General features: G+C 38.8%; 2 protein-coding genes across 2 annotated transcripts in view; one reads left to right on the forward strand and one right to left on the reverse strand.

The window, feature by feature from the left end:
* LOC143038025 (neurofibromin-like) overlaps window positions 1–10,360 on the forward strand; it is a 421,021-nt gene extending 410,661 nt beyond the window's left edge. The window contains exon 55 of the mRNA XM_076206875.1: window positions 7,183–10,360. Within this exon, the coding sequence (XP_076062990.1) occupies window positions 7,183–7,328 (146 nt within the window). The 3' untranslated portion in view covers window positions 7,329–10,360. The remainder of the gene's footprint in view (window positions 1–7,182) is intronic.
* Window positions 10,357–21,157, reverse strand: part of LOC143038026 (RAD50-interacting protein 1-like) — a 77,976-nt gene continuing 67,175 nt past the window's right edge. Inside the window, exon 13 of the mRNA XM_076206876.1 lies at window positions 10,357–11,309. Within this exon, the coding sequence (XP_076062991.1) occupies window positions 11,102–11,309 (208 nt within the window). The 3' untranslated portion in view covers window positions 10,357–11,101. The remainder of the gene's footprint in view (window positions 11,310–21,157) is intronic.

The raw sequence follows: 21,157 nt of genomic DNA on the forward strand, positions 1-21,157 counted from the left end.
GAATATGTAAAAATACACAGGGAAGAAAAAAGAAAATATGAAAAAGACATAATAAAAAATGCAAGGACCAACCTAAACTGTTCTATAGGTATGTGAATGGTAAACTAAAAGACAAACAACCAATTGTGAAACTGCGCCAAGGGAATAATGAATATATAGATATAGAAATGTCTGAAATTATGAACAAATATTTTAAATCTGTATTCACAAATGAAAGTACACAATATTGGGAGGAAATACAGAAAGATCCCCCCCCTCCAGTGAAAGAAATAGCTGACACAGAAGGAAATTAAGAGACCAAATATAAAATCTTGACGTCAGAAAATCCCACGGTCTGGATAGAATTGCAAATTGGTTATTAAAAGAATGCATAGATGAACTAACAGACAAATATAAGAAAATTGATTACTCAAAGAAGGAAAGATACTTCAGGATTGGAAAAATGCAAATATTGTACCAATATATAAAGGAGTGGACAAGGAAAATCCAACGTAATATAGACTGGTCTCCCTGACAAGCACAATAGCAAAAATATTTGAAAAAGTTACCAAAAGTAGATGGATTAAATATCTGGAAGAAAATAATATACTGAATCTAACCAAATTTGGATTTAGACATGGAAGATTGTGTGCCTCAAACTTGATTTGCTTCTACTTGAGACTAATAGAAATAATGCAAGAAAGGGATGGGCATAATAGAAATAATGCAAGAAAGGGATGGGCAGATTGTGCTTTCCTAGATATACAAAAAGCATTTGATAAAGTACCACACAAAAAGCTATTAAAAAAAATGGAATCAGTAGGTGGTATTCAAGGAAATTTATTGGAATGAATGGAAGATTTCTTGACCGGGATAACAATGAGAATAGTACTTAGAGACAAGTACTCGTCCTGGGAAGTAATGATAAGTGGAATCCCACAAGGTTTTGGCTCCAATTATGTTTGCCATATATATAAATGACATGAATGAAGGTGTGGAATGCTGTATGAACCTCTTTGCAGATGATGCAAAACTACTAAAGAAAGTACAAAGGAAGACTGTGAATCACTACAGAAAGACTTGGATAAAGTCTGGGTGGAGTCAAAAGTGGGAAGTGAACTTCAACATCAAGAAATGTATAATGGAGTTTGAAAAAAGTAAAAATAGAATATCAGGGCAATATAAAATTGGTTCAAAGGAAGTTAAAAAAGGTTAGTTCGGAAAGGGACCTAGAAGTAATTATCACCAAAGACATGTCACCTGACAGGCATATCAACAAAATAGTTGGAGAAACCTTCAATTTACTAAGATCAATGAAAATGATCTTTGATTATTTGGATGGGGAAATGGTAAAGAAAATAGTTACAATGATAAGACCAAGATTGGAGTATGCTGTGATACTATGGACACCCACTATAAAGAAATTAGAAAGAATACAAAGAGCAATGACAAAAATGGCACCATCACTCTCCATGTTGACATACGAACAAAGATTGTCCAAATTGGAACTATCAACCCTGGAACAAAGAAGAGAAAGGAGATCTGACCATTTACAGAATTATGAAAGGGATGGAAATCCTAGACAGATATAATTTATTAAAGTGGGATAAGAGAAAAACAAGAGGACATGAAAAGAAACTCAAAAAGGATAGTTATAGAAGAGATCTGAAAAAGAATAGTTTCCCACACAGAGTGGTGGATATCTGGAATGAATTGTATGAGGCAAATGTGTGCAAATACTATACAAGAATTTAAGAACAAACTTGATGCTGAAAGATACAAAGACAGGTCACTATGAGCATAGATCCCTCCCCTTATTATATAACTAGGTAAATACATTCTCCCCCACATCCCCCACTCACTCCCTTCCATGCATACACAACCATTCTTTACTCACCCTTGTCTTCTGTCTTCTCCCTTCAACAGACATTCCCCTCTTTCCCAATACACCTTATACCTCATCTATCCATCTCTTCCTTCGTTGTACCCTGATGTTCACTTTATCTCTGCCTTTCACACCTCTTTTGCTTATCTTTCTTCACTCTTTCCATTTGTTCAAACCATCCCAATACTCTTTCATCAGCCCTATCTGCCAGCTCCCTTTCAACCCTTGCTTTCCTTCTCATCTCGTTTCTCACTCTATTCTTGTAACTCCTGCCATACTTCTGAGGCATTTCATCTCGAACATGTTTAAACTCTTCTTATGTTCCATGTTTCTATCCCATACAGTGCTGTCAGCACAATCACTCCTTTGTACAATCTCCTCTTAGCATCCATTCCCAAATAATTTCACATTATACTTTTTAATCCTCCAAGGCATTTACTTGCTCTCAATCTACATTCTACCTCCACCTCCACTCCTCCCTTTCCCACCACATTTGCACCCAAGTATGTAAAGCTATCCACTTCCAGTCTCTCTCCCATAATACTCACTTCCAATTTGCTGCCATCCTCTCCCATTTTACTTTTACCAACATTTATCTTCAACTTTCTTCTTTCGCAAAGCTTCCCAAACTCCTATCTTTCTTAATCCCTCCTCTGATCCTGCTACATGTGTAGTGTTGTCATCAAACAACAACTGGCTTAACTCCCATTTTTCTTCATTTTCTTTAACCATCTCTAATCCCCAGCCCAGTACCCTTGCGTTTACCTCTTGTACCACCTCATCCATGTATAAACTGAACAGCCAAGTCAACATAATACATCCTTGTTAAAGTCCCACCTTTACCTCAAACCACTCACTCTCTCCATTTCTACTTCTAACACAGGCTCAACTAATAATAATTGTTGCCTTGAATTTCACTGACAGGAAACCCATGCCTCCATTGTGGCTGGCACTGGTCCATGGGCCCTTTCATAGATCTCTCTCTGTTGTATTAGTGTAGAAATGTTTCTATGTCACTGGCTTGCATTGGTATGAAGGGAACAGTCATTAGTTGTCAGATGTCTTTCTGTGAAAAGGTGGAGAAAATAGAGTTAACAGAGATTTTGGGTCCAGTCTAGAGATGGAGTTTCACCTGTAGATGGAAGCATGGGTGGTGATGGGTTTTGAAGATGGAGAGCAAGGAGAAGATTCTCACAGACTTCTGATTTGCTAGACCACCATGATGACCTGTCATTGGTCCCTGCAGAAACCAGCAAAAAATAATTGAATAGATAAATAAATAAGTGAAATATATATATATATATATATATATATATATATATATATATATATATATATATATATATATATATATATTTACCCCTGTACGGGGCAGAAACATGGAACATAAGAGAAGAAGAGAGAAGGAGTTTGAATGTGTTTGAAATGAAATGTCTGAGAAGTATGATAGGGGTTACTAGGCTAGATAGAGTGAGAAATGAGGAGGTGAGGAGGAGAACAGGGGTGGAAAGGGAGCTGGGAGATAGGGTTGATGAAAGAGTATTAGGATGGTTTGGACACATGGAAAGAATGAGTGAAGAAAGATTAGTAAAAGAGGTGTGGAAGGCAGAGGTGGAAGGAGTGAATATGAGGGGGCATCCTAGGATGAGATGAGATGGATGGGGTAAAAGGGGCATTACAAAAGAGAGGAATGTCTGTTGAGGAAGGACGGGAGAGGACAGAAGATAGGGGTGAATGGAGAAGGGTTGTGTATGGATGATGCTGTGATGCATGAGGGGGAGTGGGTGGGGGATGGGGGGGTGAGGAAGTATGTATGAGAAAAAAATTGACGCAGCCCGAAGAGATTTCTCCCCGTCTTCTCCTTTTCTGCATGAGGGGACGGAGAGGGGGGTCGCCGAATTTATGAAGTGGCCTTGCTGTGGATGTGCTGTGTCTTGCGACACTGCTTCTGACCCAGTGCAGTGGACAGGATGCAGGGATGACCCGTCATCCAGGAGGTGCCAAGATAAGAGTGAGGGAAGAGGGTGGAGGGGAGTGGAATATGTAGGGAATAGAATGGGTGGGAGTGGTTTCTATGCATTTTTCTTTTTGGCTACCCCCCATGTAAGGGGGGAAAAGCCTTTGGTATATGTATGTATATTTACCCCCTCATGCAAGCATGCATAGAGGCTGAAAAGTACACACACGGCTTGCTAATGTAGTGGGTAGAATAACTCAGTGGTACTGAGATCAGAACCTACCTAGGGCTTGAAAAAGCATCACAGTACTACAAAACCTTCTTCCTTGAGGAAGGAGATAGAGGAATGTGTATTTATCCTATTGTAATATATAGGGTTGGAGTTGTGCTTCAGGGGTCCCATCTCTGTATCTACACTTGTCTCTAATACATTTATGTTGTCTACCAATTTTTTCTCTCTCTCTCTCTCTCTCTAATTTGTTCCACAAATTGATATATGTGTGGAAAGCTGTGCTTCCTAATATCCTTCAAGCAGTCTGTTTTTAGTTTTTTGCTACATCCTCTCGGTGTTCTTTCATCTTATCCTCAAAGAAAAAATTCATGGTCATGATAACCAACAACAATATTTGATAAACTATGGTGGTAGGTGATGTGCAAAATATTTAGCTAATATCATGATTGATCCCTATGTAACATTCCATGTAAACATAGGTCTTTTTTCTTTTCTGTATTTAAATTTGATGAGTAAAGTTTTCATTTTGATCATTTTACTGATAAAATAAGTAATCATTTTGTCATATTGATAAATTAACAATTACAAGGAGAGTAACAATGACAGACATGGTGTATAGGCTTTTAGTAGAAATTGAAAGGAAATTTTGATATCTGTAGCAACTTAAAAGATGGATGGTTGTTGGCTAGAAAGTGTAAGAAATAAATTTAGGAATTGGATGGATAGATCTTATGAAAGCCATAAAACAAGTTTAACAGAATTCTAAGATTTATTTAATGAATGTAAGTTACAAGAGTAACAAAAATAGATTGTACAACTTTTATAACCTTTTAGATTATCTTCAGGCATAACCACACCAGAATTTACATATTATCTAGGTCTTGGGAAAAGTACCTGTATAATCAATGAATTGCCCAGGCCTCATTTGCAGGAAACTCTCAGCTCCCAGATAATTGGCATCAGCCACCAGATTGTTCCATAAGTCACTCAGAAGAAATATTGAGTTATCTGGGTTATGGTTGAGGTGGTGTTAGATGAGGTGTTCAGTATCTTTTGTGTTATAGTTACATCTGGGGTAGTTTGTTTCTGTGGCCATGCCTAGTCTGTGTTGGTATTCCCTTGGTGCTGGATGGTGATCTGAATACATTCATACTAGTATGGTTTTTTATTCTTCTTGGAGGAATTTTTCTGTGGGGACTAAGGTCTGGAGGGGTTTGATGGAATAGAGTGATTGGTGGTTGGTCTTGTAGTACATATTGCAACCTGAGTGTTATTGTGCTTTTTATGGGTGTGCTGTGGATGGTAGGTTGTAGATGTTTCAGTCTGCAAAGGAAAGCTGCCTTTGTAATGTTGAGAAGGTTGTATGCTGTTATGGTTGTTGGAATTTATGTTTAGGTCAGGGGACTTGTTCTAATATTTTGCTTCCTCTTTGGTTTGCTATTTGTGTGTTTAGTCAAATTAGGTGGTCTGCATTCATCTCGCCTGTCATTATGTGCTTGTGAGTTGAAAAATTGGAGTTGAGGGATGAACCCCCAGGGGGGCAGTGGCAGGTGGTATGTAAATATTAATGATATTGTAAGATGTTTTCTTTACCAGTTGTTTGGATTGTGATTATTTCAGTAGTGTTGTCTGGTGAAGGCTATGTTGTTGATTATTAAAGTTGTGAATCCTCCTCTGTGTTGTGTTGGCTTCATTAACTTGTGCATTCAGTGAATGTAGGTAGTATGGATTGTGGTATTAGTTTAGTTCCCTGCATAGGTGCTCTATGTAGTGTTTTTTGTAGGAATTGAAACCATTCTGTGTGTTTGTGTTACCATTGATCCTTATTCGTAGTGTGTTGAGAATATGTTCTTGTGCTGGGGTGTTTCTGGGTGTGTATTATGTGGTAGCTGCAGCTTCAACTCTATGTACTGGTTTTTGTTGACAAGTGCAGTGCAGGTAAGGCAGACCCATGTATAATGTGTGTTACACTTGATGGATGTGTGAGAAATTTGTAAGTCTTGTGTATTGAGAATATTATTATTGAAACTTATAAATATATTCATTTGAAGGAATAGAATTTATTCCTTTAAGAGGCATTTAAAATGTATGTTATAAAAAAAAAGTGGCTAAGGTAAACATAGGGAGCATCTTCATATTTGTGTGGCAGGTGGTTAAAAGTTTAGCTTCAGACCAGATTTAAGGAAATACTTTTCCAGTCACAGTGACAGTTCTAGAGTGGTTTCCTTTGTATAGTTTTGAATCTTTGACAGATGGATAAAAGAAAAAGGGTTTAGTGTGAATAATGATGTCAACCACATGGGTATGCCTGTGCTCAGGATATCATCCAGCATTAAGACAGTACTGAATAGGATTGGCTACAGATTCAAACTGCCCCAGGTGCGACCATCACACAAAAGACACAACACATACTACAATGCCCCTCATAAATAATCCCCAAACAGGAACATAATATCTCTTTCCTAAATGATTTATGGCCCCACCAGGAGGCTGTGGCCAATTTCCTGGTGGCTGCGAGTTCCACAAGAGAGATCAGGGCAACAAATTGATTGATTGATTAATTGATAGTGATGTCAGTTTGGAGGGTAGCTTTGCAGCCTGGCTGATCTTGACAGGCTGGATTTTACTCCACAGCATAATTCAAAGTAGATCTTTCTAGGGGAAAAAAATAGTATTTAGATATTGTTTACTTCAAGTACAGAAATGTTAACTTTGAAGTAAGGAAAATATGATGTTTCTTGTTAAAAATTCAAATTTATTTTGAAAAGATAAATTTTAGAGTATGAGTCCAATATTTGTTCTGCACTTGTTAATATCATTACAAGTAGTCTGGCAAATATTAGTTTATTCATTTATTTGTGTAATATATATATATATATATATATATATATATATATATATATATATATATATATATATATATATATTTGCATGTATTTTGTTGGTTTTGCTCATGCTTGCCCCAAGTTTGTTTTGACTGGGGCATCTCAAGTTCTACTTATTATTTAATGACAATAATCAAAGCTAACAAACAGTGAATGATGGTATGTATAATGTTGGATTGGCTGAGTAGCTGCTCAGCATGGCAATTACTTTTCTTGATCACTAATATGTTATTTGTTTCAGCAGAAGTGGAGCATAGTGAGGGCATGTGTGCGCCATGCCACCCCAACCCACCCGCCCACCCACCAGGATCCCGCCCCAAGCAGGTGTTGCCCAGCCTCATCGCCAAGCAGCGCTCTTTCCGCTGCAAACTCTCTAACAAAAGCAAGTGAAGGAGAACAGCTGTGGCCGGGATTATAACAAACATTGCACATGTAAATGGGGTATTCAGCAGCTGTGGCCTAGACAGTGAGGAGCTGTGTCCTGGACAACACAAGCAGCTGTTGCAGCTATTATTGTAACATGCAAAATGGGGAAAGAAGGGGGGATAGGGAATTATGAAAGGGGAAAAAATATGGGTGGGAGGGATTGGATAGGTAGGGGTTAATGGGATGGGGAAGGGGGAGGGAAGTAGGGGGGGACTTTGTGATATTCTTGTATTAAGGCCAAAGGTAACATAGCTACTAAGTGGTGGTGTGCATCCATGTGTTGACCTCTCCACCTATCACCATTATCATGTTATCATTGTCACCATCATAATCATCATCATCATCATCATCATCACAAATCATCACCTCATGATGTCAAGGCCAACCTAGAGGCTTTGCCCTATGTATGCTACATTTAGTTGCTGTTGTATTATAAGGGGTATCTTCTGTGTGAGAGCTAGCTGTTGGAGCTTGTGTGTAAGGATAGGGATTTCTACCCTTGTTTGTTAGTTTACAAGACTGAATGAATTTGTGACCTCAGTTGTGAGGTGTTGTGTTGTTAGATGGCTTTATGTCCTTGTGTACAAGTTTATAATACAAGATGGGAAGACAAGTTGAAGCCCTTCCTATGAATGGTTATCCAGAATCATGTAGTTGCTTCTCTTTGTATGTATAAAGGTTGTAAGACTGAAGTGGTGTGCATGCTTCTTTTTATGTCAGTGTAGTGTGTTCTAGAGGTGACTGTTCCTCATGTATAAAGTGTGCTGTCTTTTAGAATATTAGTTATTCCGTTGTATAAAGCACACCCTGTAATGGAAAATTGGATTCATTCTCCTGTGTGTGACAAGTGTGCAAGGTTTTGTTAAGTGGTGTTTTCTTCCCATTTTGTCCAATCAATTGTTGACATTTTTAAGTAATATGATGTTTCAGTTTGGATGTTACAATGATAATGAGGAAATATCTTCTGCATACTTAGCAGCAGGTGTACACAATTGAATGGATTTTATGCAGGAGAGTGTGCCAGATGTTTGTATTTGGAAGTATATAGTATGAAATTTTACATATAACGTACATACACAAGTGAGTTTTGCATGTATATTTTATGAGTAAAGGTACTTGAATGTAATATTTTGTATGTACAAGTGTATTTGAAGGTAAAATGAAGTGAGAATGTGATAAAGTGCAAGTAAGAAAGTAAGTATCATGTTAGTGAATTATGAGAGGTTTTGAGGAGGTCGTGTACATAGACAACTTCGGCATGTACATAGAGCGCCTTGCCTGGTGCAGCTGGGGAGGGAGGGGAAGGGGGGAGGTATAAGGTCACTGCCTGGCTAGGCAATGACAGCTGTGGCAGTAAGTGGAGCAGCTGGACATCAAGGAAGCTGTGGGCTGTAGAACTCAGGTAATATTGTGGAGTTAGTCGACCAAGTGGACTATTTGTGTAGGCTGAGCTGGTCAGGTTGTATGGAGGCATCACTTGTACATATTGCATAATAGAGGAACCTGTACACCTCTACAGGATGCAACAAGGTGTCAGCACGAGACCAAAGACATTGAATCCCATACTCACAGTCCCAGCCACCTCCTTGAGTCTTCTTGTGCTGCTGCTGCTGCTGCTCCAGGGTCAAACCAAAATAAGTCGTTCACCAAATCACAAATTGGTTTAAAATCAACGAATTCAGTTTAGTTTTGCCAAATCCCTCAGGTGGAAAGGCGGCGTGGAGCCTCTTATCACTCTGCCCAAAGGTCACCAGCAGAAGTAGTCGAGGGCAGCATATACTGGCTGTTGTGGGATAGTTTGCTAGTCTTAGGGAGAATGTCATTGCAGAACCTTGTGAGTCTGGTCACACAAACCATTTAGTTTGGTACCAACTGAAATATAACGCTTTAGAAAGTTGTAATATTTGATGATCTGAGGAAAAAAATATGGTAGTAGTAATAATAATGAAGAAAAATATTGAACAGCAAACTTTATGTACAGCATTGGCAAAACTGTTCTTATTTGTACCTGAAAGTAGCCCAGGAATGAACAGCAGTTATCAGGTGTTTTACTGGGACTGTTCAGAACTGGGGAATTTTATATCAAAATATTTATTTATGTGACAAAGTATATTTGTTGAAGACCCTTGGAAGTTTTATAGTTGTAACATGTTGTTAACTTTATAAATCACTAATCCTCTTGTACTGGGTATATGGAGCATCAACACAAGTCATTTCAAATTTATTGAGACATTTTTTTTTCTATCGACTGTTATTTGATCCAAATTGAGAAAGTTTAAATGTAAGGTCAGAGTTTTGCAAGAAACTGCATGTAAGGGGGTGAATGGGGTGGACTTTTTCAAAACAATTATTTTGATAGTTTTTGTAAACAAATGAAGACTTGCATTTTTGTCTTCTGAAGGCATATGGTTGTGGCAAAACATGGCAGCTCCTAATTGATGACAGAATGCAGACACAATATACAAGCTGATATTGTTTTAATTTAGGAACTATTGAAGGTAAGAAGTGTAACATTTGAAACACTTTTTACAAAGTTGTTCTATTGTTAGACCCAGAGCTACAATTAACCTTAATCTTATTTTCCCCCCTTCCTCTTTCTTTTTTCTTTTTGACATATGTAGGTCAGTATTGTCTAATGTAGACAAAGGTCATGAGGCTCAGAACATGTTTTGCCATGTCTGTACAAAGTAAGGCTCACAAGGTTTGGTGGAGATGAAGATAACAAGAGGCAATTAAATATTAACGGTTCAGAAGTGTATCAAAATGGTTAATACCAGAAGCAAACTCCTGCAGTCCACCCAATGTGCTAATCCTTTCCCACCATTATTTTTCATTAAGAAGTTAGCCAGTGTTCTGCACAAGGACTCTACAAGTGTTCAATGTTGTGTTATGGCAAAGATTTGATAGGCAGCTTCTATTTTTTGTCTCTCAAAATATATGATTATGTCAAGGAACTATTTTAAATTTGGAAATATTGCAATAAAAGGCAAAGTATGTGGATATCTTTAATAACCTTTAGTTTGAATACATTAAATTACTGAAATAGAAAACAAATTACTAGAAAATGTACTCTTACCTTTTTTTAAAGTAAGGGAAAAAGAAGTCAACATGGAACTAAGCACAATATTTTGGTAATCAATGCCGTTTTCCTTAACTCCTTTCAATTGGTGATAACCAATTAATGTTCAGATTTAATTCGGTTCAGGAAGCATCACCATAAAGTGGGTATTACCTCTTCAGTACAAGTCAAATATTAGTGTGCACATCAGGTTGCCGGATGTATGATGATGCATCACAATACACACCTTACAGAATATAAAGTTTCTGCAATTATACTCGTTCTCTTTCACCCTGAATGTGCTGAATGGCCTACTGGCTCCGGTGCTTAGCCTTCAAGCCAAAAAATTCATAAATCAATCAACAATCTTTCACCCTGAATAAATGTCACAGAAAACATAATCAAGCCTGTTCAATGAATACAGGAGTTACCCAGCTACAACAAAATAAATATAATCAGGCATCGTCATATTCAAGAGGTTCAGCCTAATCTTGATTCTCTTAGCAGAGTAATACCTGACTGAATGGATATAGCTATTATGAAATATAACATTGGTTCTTTTATAATAATGTAGTGCACTGTTGGTGCCCACTGGTCTGACATCTTAATGTTGGGTTTGAGTCTTACACTTCTCTGACTGCCAGCGATGACTGTTACTGGCATGGGCTTAACTTCTTTGTTACAGTGTAGCCATATTTGTTCTAATGTTGAGAATGACATCAGCATCCTCAGGTAGTAGAAGTGACACTCCATGTTCTGCCAAAGCCTTGACAGGTGAGGCATTGAGGCTAAAGCTCTCCTTGTCATCCCGCCATGCTCTAATAGTCTCCCGCAAAAGTAGAGCCGTTGCACGTCCTAGTGTAAGTAACAGGGCAGACTCCTTGATGCTGTTGGGATATAGTGATAAATATGTAGTGACATATACTAAAACTACTCACTGATTAGACAAGAATATATATAAAATCAATGCTTTCCCCCACTTTTATACTGTCCTGTACCACTTCTCTGAATATTCATTTCTTTTTTTGCTGAACCCTGTGGTAGGGGAGCAAGAATACTGCCACTGGGTGTTTCCATTTGAGTCATAAAAGGTGACAAAAATGGTATGGGGACAGGATTAAACATCCTTCTTTCTGTAGCCCCAAAGGGTACATTCCTAAAAAAACACAAAGGCAAAAGTATCTGGGAGTTTTCCAAAAAGAACCCTAAGGTTTGGGTCTTTTAATGTACATGGATGTGGTACAGAGGAGAGTAAAAGGGAAGAGATAGGCACTGTTTGTGAGAAGTAAGATGGATGTGTTATCACTAAGTGAAACTAAGTTGAAAGGGAGGGGAGATTCTGAGTTTGGGAATGTAATCAGGAGAGTGTCAGAAGGGATGGCTATACTAATAAGTGAAGAGACAGTAAGCATGTGATGGAGTGGAAGATTTTCAAGGTTAATGTGGATGAAGATGAAACTGGGGAGATATGGCTCTTTGTAAGTGCAAATGGGCATGGTAGTTAGAAGAGTGTAGAGGAAAGGGATTTTTTTTTTACAGATTTAAATGAATGCATAAATTATTATGGGAGAAATATCAATGTAATGATATTGGGAGATTTCAATGCTAGGGTAGGAGACAAACCAATAGATGAAATGGTTGGGAAGTGTAGAATTCTGGGAAAAATCATAGTGGAGAAATGATGGTAATGTCTAGAAAGTTCATGATAGCAAATACAGTGTTTAGGAAGTCAAGCATAAGTACACATGGGTGAGGGAGGTGGATGGAAGGGTGGTGGATAGGGCTTTAATTGATTACATAGTAGTAACCAGAAGAGTAAGAAGAGTTCTGGATGTACATGTTTTTAGGGGAGAGTGGTAGAATATCAGATATTTTTTGGTGGAACGTAAATTGAGTGTGGAGCATTGATGGAGAAAGGGAAAGGACAGAAGGTAGGGAGGTGCTTAGAGTAAACTGATTAAATGAGAAAGAAAAGAAGGATTACAAGAGCTGAGGTAAGAGTGGGAGAGAGTGAAGGATAGAACTAGGAATGGAAGAATAAGGATGTTTCAAGGAGGAAGTCACGAGGTGTGCAAAGTTGTGTGAAACAAGGACAAAAGGAAATAGAAAGGGTAGTGAGTGGTGGGATGATGAAGGAAAAGTAGAAGAGAAGAGACGAGCATTCACAGATGAGAGGTACAAGGATAGAATTATATGAGGTACAAAGAAAAGAGAATTATATGAGAGGTACAAAGAAAAGAGAAGTAAAATATAAGATAAAAGAGGCAAAGATAACATATGAAATGGGGTTAAGAGTATGACAGAAAATTTTGAAAGTAATAAAAAGATGTTCTGTAAGGAAATTAAGAGAGTAAGGGGAGGCCAATCAAATAGAGATGAAAAAATAAAAGGTGCAGATGGAGAGATAATGGAAGAAACAGTAAATGGAAGATGGGCAGAGTATTTTTGGGAGTTGTTAATGTGAAGGAGGGAAAGGTAGCTGCAGTGGGAAGCACTAAGAAAATGAGTGATAAATGAGAAAATGGAGGGGAAACAAGGAAAGATGGGGTGAAAGCAGTTATTAAAATGATGAGAGCAGGTAAGGCACCTGGGTTTGATGGGTGTCATTTGGAGTTTAATGTAGGTACAGTGATGGTGGACTGGCTGGTGAGGTTTAATGTTTGTCTAAAAGAGGGTAGAGTGCTGGAGGACTGGAGGAGTGTTAGTGTAGTAGTTTCAGAAGGATCAGTTTGAGTGTAGTTGGGAAGGCTTGTGGGAGGGTTTTGATTTAAGGGAGTGACACATTGCTTTAAAAGAGTAGGTGATTTTTTTTTTTTTTTTTCAAATATGTGTTTAATGAATATAGGTATAAATACCCCTTACATTAGTGTGTAATTCCTCAGGGTAATGTCTTCCTCTCATGCATATATAAGGCATAGTGAATATTTAATGAAGATATAGTGAGCTCTAGTGAAGCATTAATTACTCAATGGAAAATCCTTCCACATCATTCAGCTTGGTATGAAATGAAAGCTTACGAGTCTGGGGAACAAATCTTATTGAATACAATTTTTCAAACTAATAGCTCTGAATTTTAATTTGTTTCTCTAAAAAAATGCTGCAAAATTCAGGTTTCATAAATTAAATCAAATTTTTTATTTTTTACTGTAGAAAATAAAGAGCACAATGTTTTCTTTCAAATTAAAAAAACAAAAACAAAAATCCTTAACCCCTTCCATATGGTGCCGCATACGTAGGCGGCATGAGGAGCAAGTGGATATGCGAGGCTGCCATATCGGCGTCTTGATTATGTTTATTGTAGTTGCCCCTGCGTAATGACATACTCTCTAAACTGTCTTCACATTTTCTATGGTTATCAAAATTCATGGGTGAAAGAGAGAACGATCGATATAAGCGGTGACTATAATTTATGATGCAAGTATTACGACACATCGTACGTCTGGCAGATAATGCTGCCCGCGAGATTTTGGCCCGGAGTGAAGAGGTTAAAGAACAACCCAAGATATTACAAAAAAAAAAAAAAAAAAAACTTTACAGGATGGGGGATTTAAATTTTCATGACCAATTGTTTGATGGTTGCAAAGTATAGCAAATCTCCAATTTCCTCTTCTTTGCTGATGAAGTGAGGGTGAGTGGTGTGGTGTAAGATGGGCGTGTCTAGTAAATGTTTGTGGAGTGCTGGGTGCAGCTTTGCTGCTTTTCTCCCCTTTTTCCTTTTTGTTTCTATTTCAGGCACTCACAGGTCCTCTCTATACAGGTATGATAGTGGGTCACCAAAAAAAAATTACATTGGCCAGGGGTCCAGGGGGCCGCAGGCCTAGGCTGAGTCCCTGGGTTGAATCACTAGTAAACAAATGCATGTAAGCCGTTTCGTTGATGTTGCTATCAATCTAATTTGGCCAAAATAAAATCTACCCCAGTCATCACCTTGCTATATGTACACATGTGCACCACACCACGCAATGCTACACAATATGAATCATTTGTGGGCCAGCACAAAATAAACCACTTAAACAGGTACAGCTGACATACAAATCGCCCAAAACTTCACATCAACCAAAAATTATTCGACCACATTTTTCTTTCTTTTTTCTAACAGGATAGTTTATTACAATCAGGAATTAATGACAAAAAATTGAGATCATTGTCAGGGAAAGAAAAAATCGGAAGAATATCATGCTGTCTATATTCTGCCGCTTCACTCTCTTGTTTCTTGTAAATTTTTCCATGATCACAGCAACAATACAGGGCGAGGAATCAAAATTGCTGCATACGGTGAGAGCGCCAGGAATTGTTGCATACGGTGAGAGCGCCAGGAGCGACGTCACCTTTGACCTTTTCCAGAGTACTGCCTTGTCCACTGTCTTTGTGTGGTATGCTGGTGGGAGGAGTTGCCAAATATCTCTATAAACACAATTCTGTAGCAAAAAACCAAATAGCTATAGAAATGTTGACATGATTTCAATATACAGAACATTTTTTATGCAATGGGGTTGCCAGAAGTTGCCAATATTTTATCTATTTTATGCTGTATAAAAAGATAGAAAAAAATACAGTTGTATAATTTTGTATGAGTGTTGCCATCATAGAGATTCTTTTGAAATGTTTACCTAAAATTCGCTCATGTACCAGAATTTTTCTAATAATCACTGGCAACGCTCCCTTAACGGATTAGGAGAGGAACAGAGGGAGTCATTGGTGAGAAACAGTGTGGGTTTAGAACATGTAAGGGTTGTGTGGATCAGATTTTTGTGGTAAGGCAGATATGTGAGAAAGCTTTAGGAAAAGGTAAGGATGTTGTTTTGGGCCTTTATGGATTTGGAAAAGGCTTATGACAGGGTATACAGGAAGGCATTGTGGGAGGTATTGCAGATATGAATAGGAGGAAAGCTCTTAAGGGAGTGTCGCCAGCGATCATTCGAAAAATTCTGGTACATGAGCGAATTTTAAGTAAACATTTCAAAAGAATCTCTATGATGGTGGCAATACTCATACAAAGTTATACAACTGTATTTCATTTCTTATTTTTTTATACAGCATAAAAAAGATCAAATATTGGCAACCTTTGGCAACCTCTGGCAACCCCATTGCATAAAAAACATTCTGTATATTGAAATGGCGTCAACATTTCTATAGTTATTTCATTTTTTGCTTCAGAATTATGTTTATAGAGATATTTGGCAACTCCTCCCACCAGCATAACACACAAAGACAGTGGACAGGGCATCAGTACTCTTGAGAAGGTCAAAGTAAGGTGACATCACTCCTGGTGCTCCCACTGTACGCAACAATTTTGATTCCTCGCTCTGTATTGTTGCTGTGATCATGGAAAAATTAACAAGAAACGAGAGTGAAGCGGCAGAATATTGATAGCGCCCATGAGTGCCTGAAATAGAAACAAGAAGGAAAAAGAAAGAGAAAAGTAGCAAAGCTGGACCCAGCACTCCGCAAGCATTTACTAGCCGCGCCCACCTTACACCTCCTCCACCCACGCCACACACCTCACACCTCAGCAAAGAAGAGGAAATTGGAGATTTGCTATACATCGCAACCATCAAACAAATGGTCGCAAAAATTTAAATCCCCCGTCCTGTAAAGTTTATGTTTTTGTTCTTTCTGTTGTAATATCTTTGGTTGTTCTTTATGGATTTTTGTCATTTTTGTTTCATTTGAAAGAAAACATCATGCTCTTTATTTTCTACAGTAAAAAATAGAAGAATTTTTTATTTATTTATTTCTTATTTATGAAACCTGAATTTTGCAGCATTTTTTAATTATTCAGAGAAACAAATTAATAAAAAATCAGAGGTATTAGTTTGAAAAAATGTATTCAATAAGATTTGTTCCCCAGACTCTAAGCTTTCATTTCATACCAAGCTGAATGATGTGGAAGGATTTTCCATTAAGTAATTAGAGCTTCACTAGAGCTCACTATATCTTCATTAAATATTCACTATGCCTTATATATACATGGGAGGAACACAATACCCTGAGGAATTACACACTAATGTAAGGGGTATTTATACCTATATTCATTAAACACATATTTGAAAAAAAAAAAAAAAAATTCACTTACTCTATAAAGTGATGCAACACTTCCTTAAGAACAGTCAAGTTTTTATGAGAGTAGTAAAACTTGTGTTAGAATTAGAAATGGAGAGAGTGAATTGTTTGAAGTAAAGGTGGGACTTCACCATGGATGTGTTATGTCACCTTGGGTGTTCAACTTATATATGGATGGGGTGGTGCATGAGGTAAATGCAAGGCTAATGGGCTGGGGATTGAAGATGACTAAAGAAAATGGAAAAAAAAAATAGGAGATAAGCCAGTTGTTGTATGCTGATAACATGTACTTGTAGCAAGACCAGAGAAGGGATTAAGGAAGTTAGTGATGGAGCAAGCTTGGGAAGGTGTGCGATAGAGGTTGAAGATAAATGTGGGTAAAATAAGGTGATGAGATGTACAAGGGGAGTATGTGGCAGGAAATTGGAGGAGTGGAGGTGGAGGTAGAATGCAGATTGAGAGAAGCAAGTAATTGCCTTGGGGGATAAAAAAGTGTAATGAAAAATAGACATTTGGGAATGAATGTCACCTGCCAGTGTGTGGTTTGTGAGTTAATAGGTTGGAGTTTAGGGTTGTAGCCTAAAGGGATTCATGTAGTGGGTGGGTGGTATATAAATATTCATAACATGTTCCTGTGGTGGGGGAAAAGAATACGGCCACTAAGTATTTCCACTTGGATTGTAAGAGGCGAGAAAAAAGGGATGGGGATTGGGACCAGGCATCCTTCTCCCTGTAGCCCCACAGGGGGCATTCCTAAAAAAAGTAAGGCATAAGAGGGTCTAGGAGTTTTCCGACCAGCACCCTAAGGTTTGGGTCTTTTAATGTGCGTGGATTTGGTACAGATGAGAGTAAAAAGGAAGAGATAGGTAGTATGTTTGTGAGAAGAAAGATGGATGTGTTGGCTTTGAGTGAAACTAAGTTGAAAGGGAAGGGCGAGTGTAAGTGGGAGGTTATCAGGAGTGAAGAGAGGGCAAGGGAGGGAAGGGATGGCTATACTAGTCAGTGAAGAGATAGGTAAACATGTAGTGGAGTGGAAGGAGGTTTCCTCAAGGATAATGTGGATGAAGGTGAAACTGGGAAAGGTGATGTGGGTTTTTGTATGTGCATATGGGCCTGGCAGTGAGAAGAGCGTGGAAGAAAGGGAGGCTTTTTGGATAGATTTAAATGAGTGCATAGAGGGATTAGGGAGAAATGTCAATGTAATAGTACTGGGAGACCTTAATGCTAGGGTAGGAAATGATCCAATTGATGGAGTGGTTGGGAAATGTGGAGTTCCAGGAAAGAATTGTAGTGGAGAGTTGATGGTGGAGATGTGTCTAGAAAGAGAGTTGATGCTAGAAAGTCAAGCATAAGTACACATGGGAGAGGGTGGTGGAGGGAAGGGTGGTAGATAGAGCATTAATGTAGTATAATAAAAAGAGTTAAGGATGTACATGTGCTAAGGGGAGAGGGTGGGGAAATATCAGATCATTTTTTGGTGGAATGTAAGTTGAGAGTGGAGGATAGATGGAGAAAGAGGAAAAGGACAAAAGGTAGGGAGGTGCTTAGAGTGAACTCTTTAAATGAAAAGGAAAAGGAGTACAAGAAGAAGCTGAAGGAGGAGTGGGAGGGAGTTAAGTATAGAGTAGAGATAGGAGTGGAGGAATGGGGATGGTTCAAGGAGGGAGTCACAAAGTGTGCAGAGATGGTGTGTGGAACAAGAAGGACAGGAGGAAATAGAAGGAAGGGTAGTGAATGGTGGGATGAGGAAACAAAGAAGGTTGTAGAAGAGAAGAAGCGAGCTTTCACAGATTGGTTACAAAATAGGACGAGGGAGTCATATGAGAGGTACAAAGAAAAGAGAAGTAAAGCAAAAGGTAAAGGAGGCAAAGAGGAGAGCAGATGTGAAAAGGGGTAAGAGTATGACAGAAAATTTTGAAAGTAATAAAAAGATGTTTTGGAAAGAAATTAAGAAAGGAAGAGGAGGCGAATCAAGTAGAGAAGAAAAGGTAAAAGGTGCAGATGGAGAGATGATAATGGAAGAGAAGTAAGGGGAAGATGGGCAGAATATTTTAGGGAGTTGCTAAATGTGAAGGAGGATAGAGAGGGAAAGATAGCTGCAGTGGGAAATGCTAAGAAAATGACCGTGATGAGTGAAGAAAATGGAGGAGAAATAAGGAAGGATGAAGTGAAGGCAGTTGTTAAGATGATGAAAGCAGGTAAGGCACCTGGTCTGGATGGATGCCATGCAGAATGTCTAAAAAAAGGAGGTACAGTGATGGTGGACTGACTGGTGAGGTTATTTAATGTTTGCTGGAGAGAGGGTAGAGTGCCGGAGGACTGGAGGAGTGCCTGTATAGTTCCACTTTACAAGGGAAAAGGGGACAAGTGTGAATGTAGTAGTTTCAGAGGGATTAGCTTGTTAAGTGTAGTTGGGAAGGCTTATGGGAGGATCTTGATTGAGAGGATTAGGAGAGGAACAGAGGGAGTAATTGGTGGGGAACAGTGTGGATTTAGGATGGGCAGAGGTTGTGTAGATCAGATTTTTGTGGTAAGACAGATATGTGAGAAAGCTATAGGAAAGGGGAAGGATGTTTTTTTGGCTTTTATGGATCTGGAAAAGGCTTACAACAGGGTAGACAGAAAGGCACTGTGGGAGGTTTTGCGGATATACGGGATAGGAGGAAAGCTTCTAGGAGCTGTCAAGAGTTTTTATGAGAGTAGTAGAGCTTGTGTCAGGATTAGAAATGGAGAGAATGAGTAGTTCGAGGTAAAGATGGGACTTCGTCAGGGATGTGTTATGTCGACCTGGCTGTTCAACTTGTACATGGATGGGGTAGTGCGAGACAGACTGGAAAAAGTACAACGGCGAGCCACAAAACTGATTCCAAATATCAAAAATAAATCATACGAAAATCGACTAAAACACATGAATCTGTTTTCCCTAAAAAAACGTAGACTCAGAGGTGACTTGATACAGGTCTTTAAGATTTTAAAGGGAATTGACATCAAAAGTGACAAAATTTTCACATTGAATGAAAATCAGACAAGAAACAATGGTCTCAAACTGTCCGGAAATAGATTCAATTTGGAAGTAGGTAGAAACAACTTTGCCAACCATGTAGTTAATGAATGGAATAAACTTCCTGCACAGGTAGTGCAATGTAGTTCAGTTCGAAGCTTTAAGAATCATTTAGATAAATACCTAAGTAAGATGCTGTAATGATTATAATTTATCTTATATTATTTGTTTTTGTTTTGTTGTCATTTGTCTGTCTGATTTTCATTTATTATTAGTTATATGTCAATTTATTATTATTTACTATTTACCTGTTTGTTTATTATTTAACTATACCTATGCATTTATTTATGTATTTTATTTGTTATTTACATTGTTATAGTTTTTATTTATTATTTCATTATTAATATGATTTTTTTTTTTTTTTGCATCCGACCTAGATATGGATCAAAAGGTCTCCTGTCGGCATGCTCCGCCTTTGTAATCCTTTGTAAATGCAAGGGTAGTGGTTCAGGGATTGGAGATGGTTAAAGAAAATGGAGAAAAGTGGGAGGTGAGCCAGCTGTTGTTTGCGGACGACACTGCGCTTGTGGCAGGATCAGAGGAGGGATTGAGGAAGTTGGTGACAGAGTTTGGGAAAGTGTGTGATAGAAGAAAGCTGAAGATAAATGTGGGTAAAAGTAAGGTGATGAGATGTTCAAGGGGTGAAAGTGGCAGTAGACTGGAAGTGAGCATTAAGGGAGAGTGACTGGAGGAAGTGGATAGTTTTAGATACTTGGGTGCAAATGTGGCAGGAAAAGGTGGAGTGGAGGTGGAGGTAGAATGTAGATTGAGAGAAGCGAGTAAATGCCTTGGTGGATTAAAAAGTGTAATGAGGAATAGACAATTGGGAATGGATGCTAAGAGGAGACTGTATGAAGGAGTGATTGTGCCAACAGCACTGTATGGGGCAGAAACATGGAACATAAGAGAGGAAGAGAGAAGGAGTTTGAATGTGTTTGAGATGAGGTGTCTGAGAAGTATGATGGGGGTTACTAGGCTGGATAGAGTGAGAAATGAGAAGGTGAGGAGGAGAACGGGGTGGAAAAGGAGTTGGGAGATAGGGTTGATGAAAGAGTATTAGGATGGTTTGGACACATGGAAAGAATGAGTGAAGAAAGACTAGTAAAAGAGGTATGGAAGGCAGATGTGGAGGGAGTGAACATGAGGGGACGTCCTAGGATGAGGTGGATGGATGGGGTGAAGGGGGCTTTGGGGAAGAGGGGAATGTCTGTTGAGGAAGGACGGGAGAGGACAGAAGACAGGGGTGAATGGAGAATGGTTGTATATGGATGAAGTTGTGATGCATGAGGTGGAATGGGCGGTGCATGAGGTGGATGGGGTGGTGAGGTAGTATGTGTGAGCAAAATTTGACGCAGCCCAAAGGGATTTCTCCCCGTCTTCTCCTTTTATGCATGGGGGGACGGAGAGGGGGGTCGCAGAATATATGAAGCGGCCTTGCTGTGGATGTGCTGTGTCTTGTGACACTGCTTCTGACCCAGGGCAGTGGACAAGGCGCAGGGATGACCCGTCATCCAGGAGGTGCTAAGATAAGAGGGAGGGTGGAGGGGTGTGGAGTGTATTTGAGGATGGAGTGGGTGGGACTGATTTTATGCCTTTTCCTTTTTGGCTACC

The sequence above is a fragment of the Oratosquilla oratoria genome, chromosome 23 (assembly GCF_046742065.1).
Source record: "Oratosquilla oratoria isolate Oo_2021 chromosome 23, ASM4674206v1, whole genome shotgun sequence".
NCBI classification, from domain to species: domain Eukaryota; kingdom Metazoa; phylum Arthropoda; class Malacostraca; order Stomatopoda; family Squillidae; genus Oratosquilla; species Oratosquilla oratoria.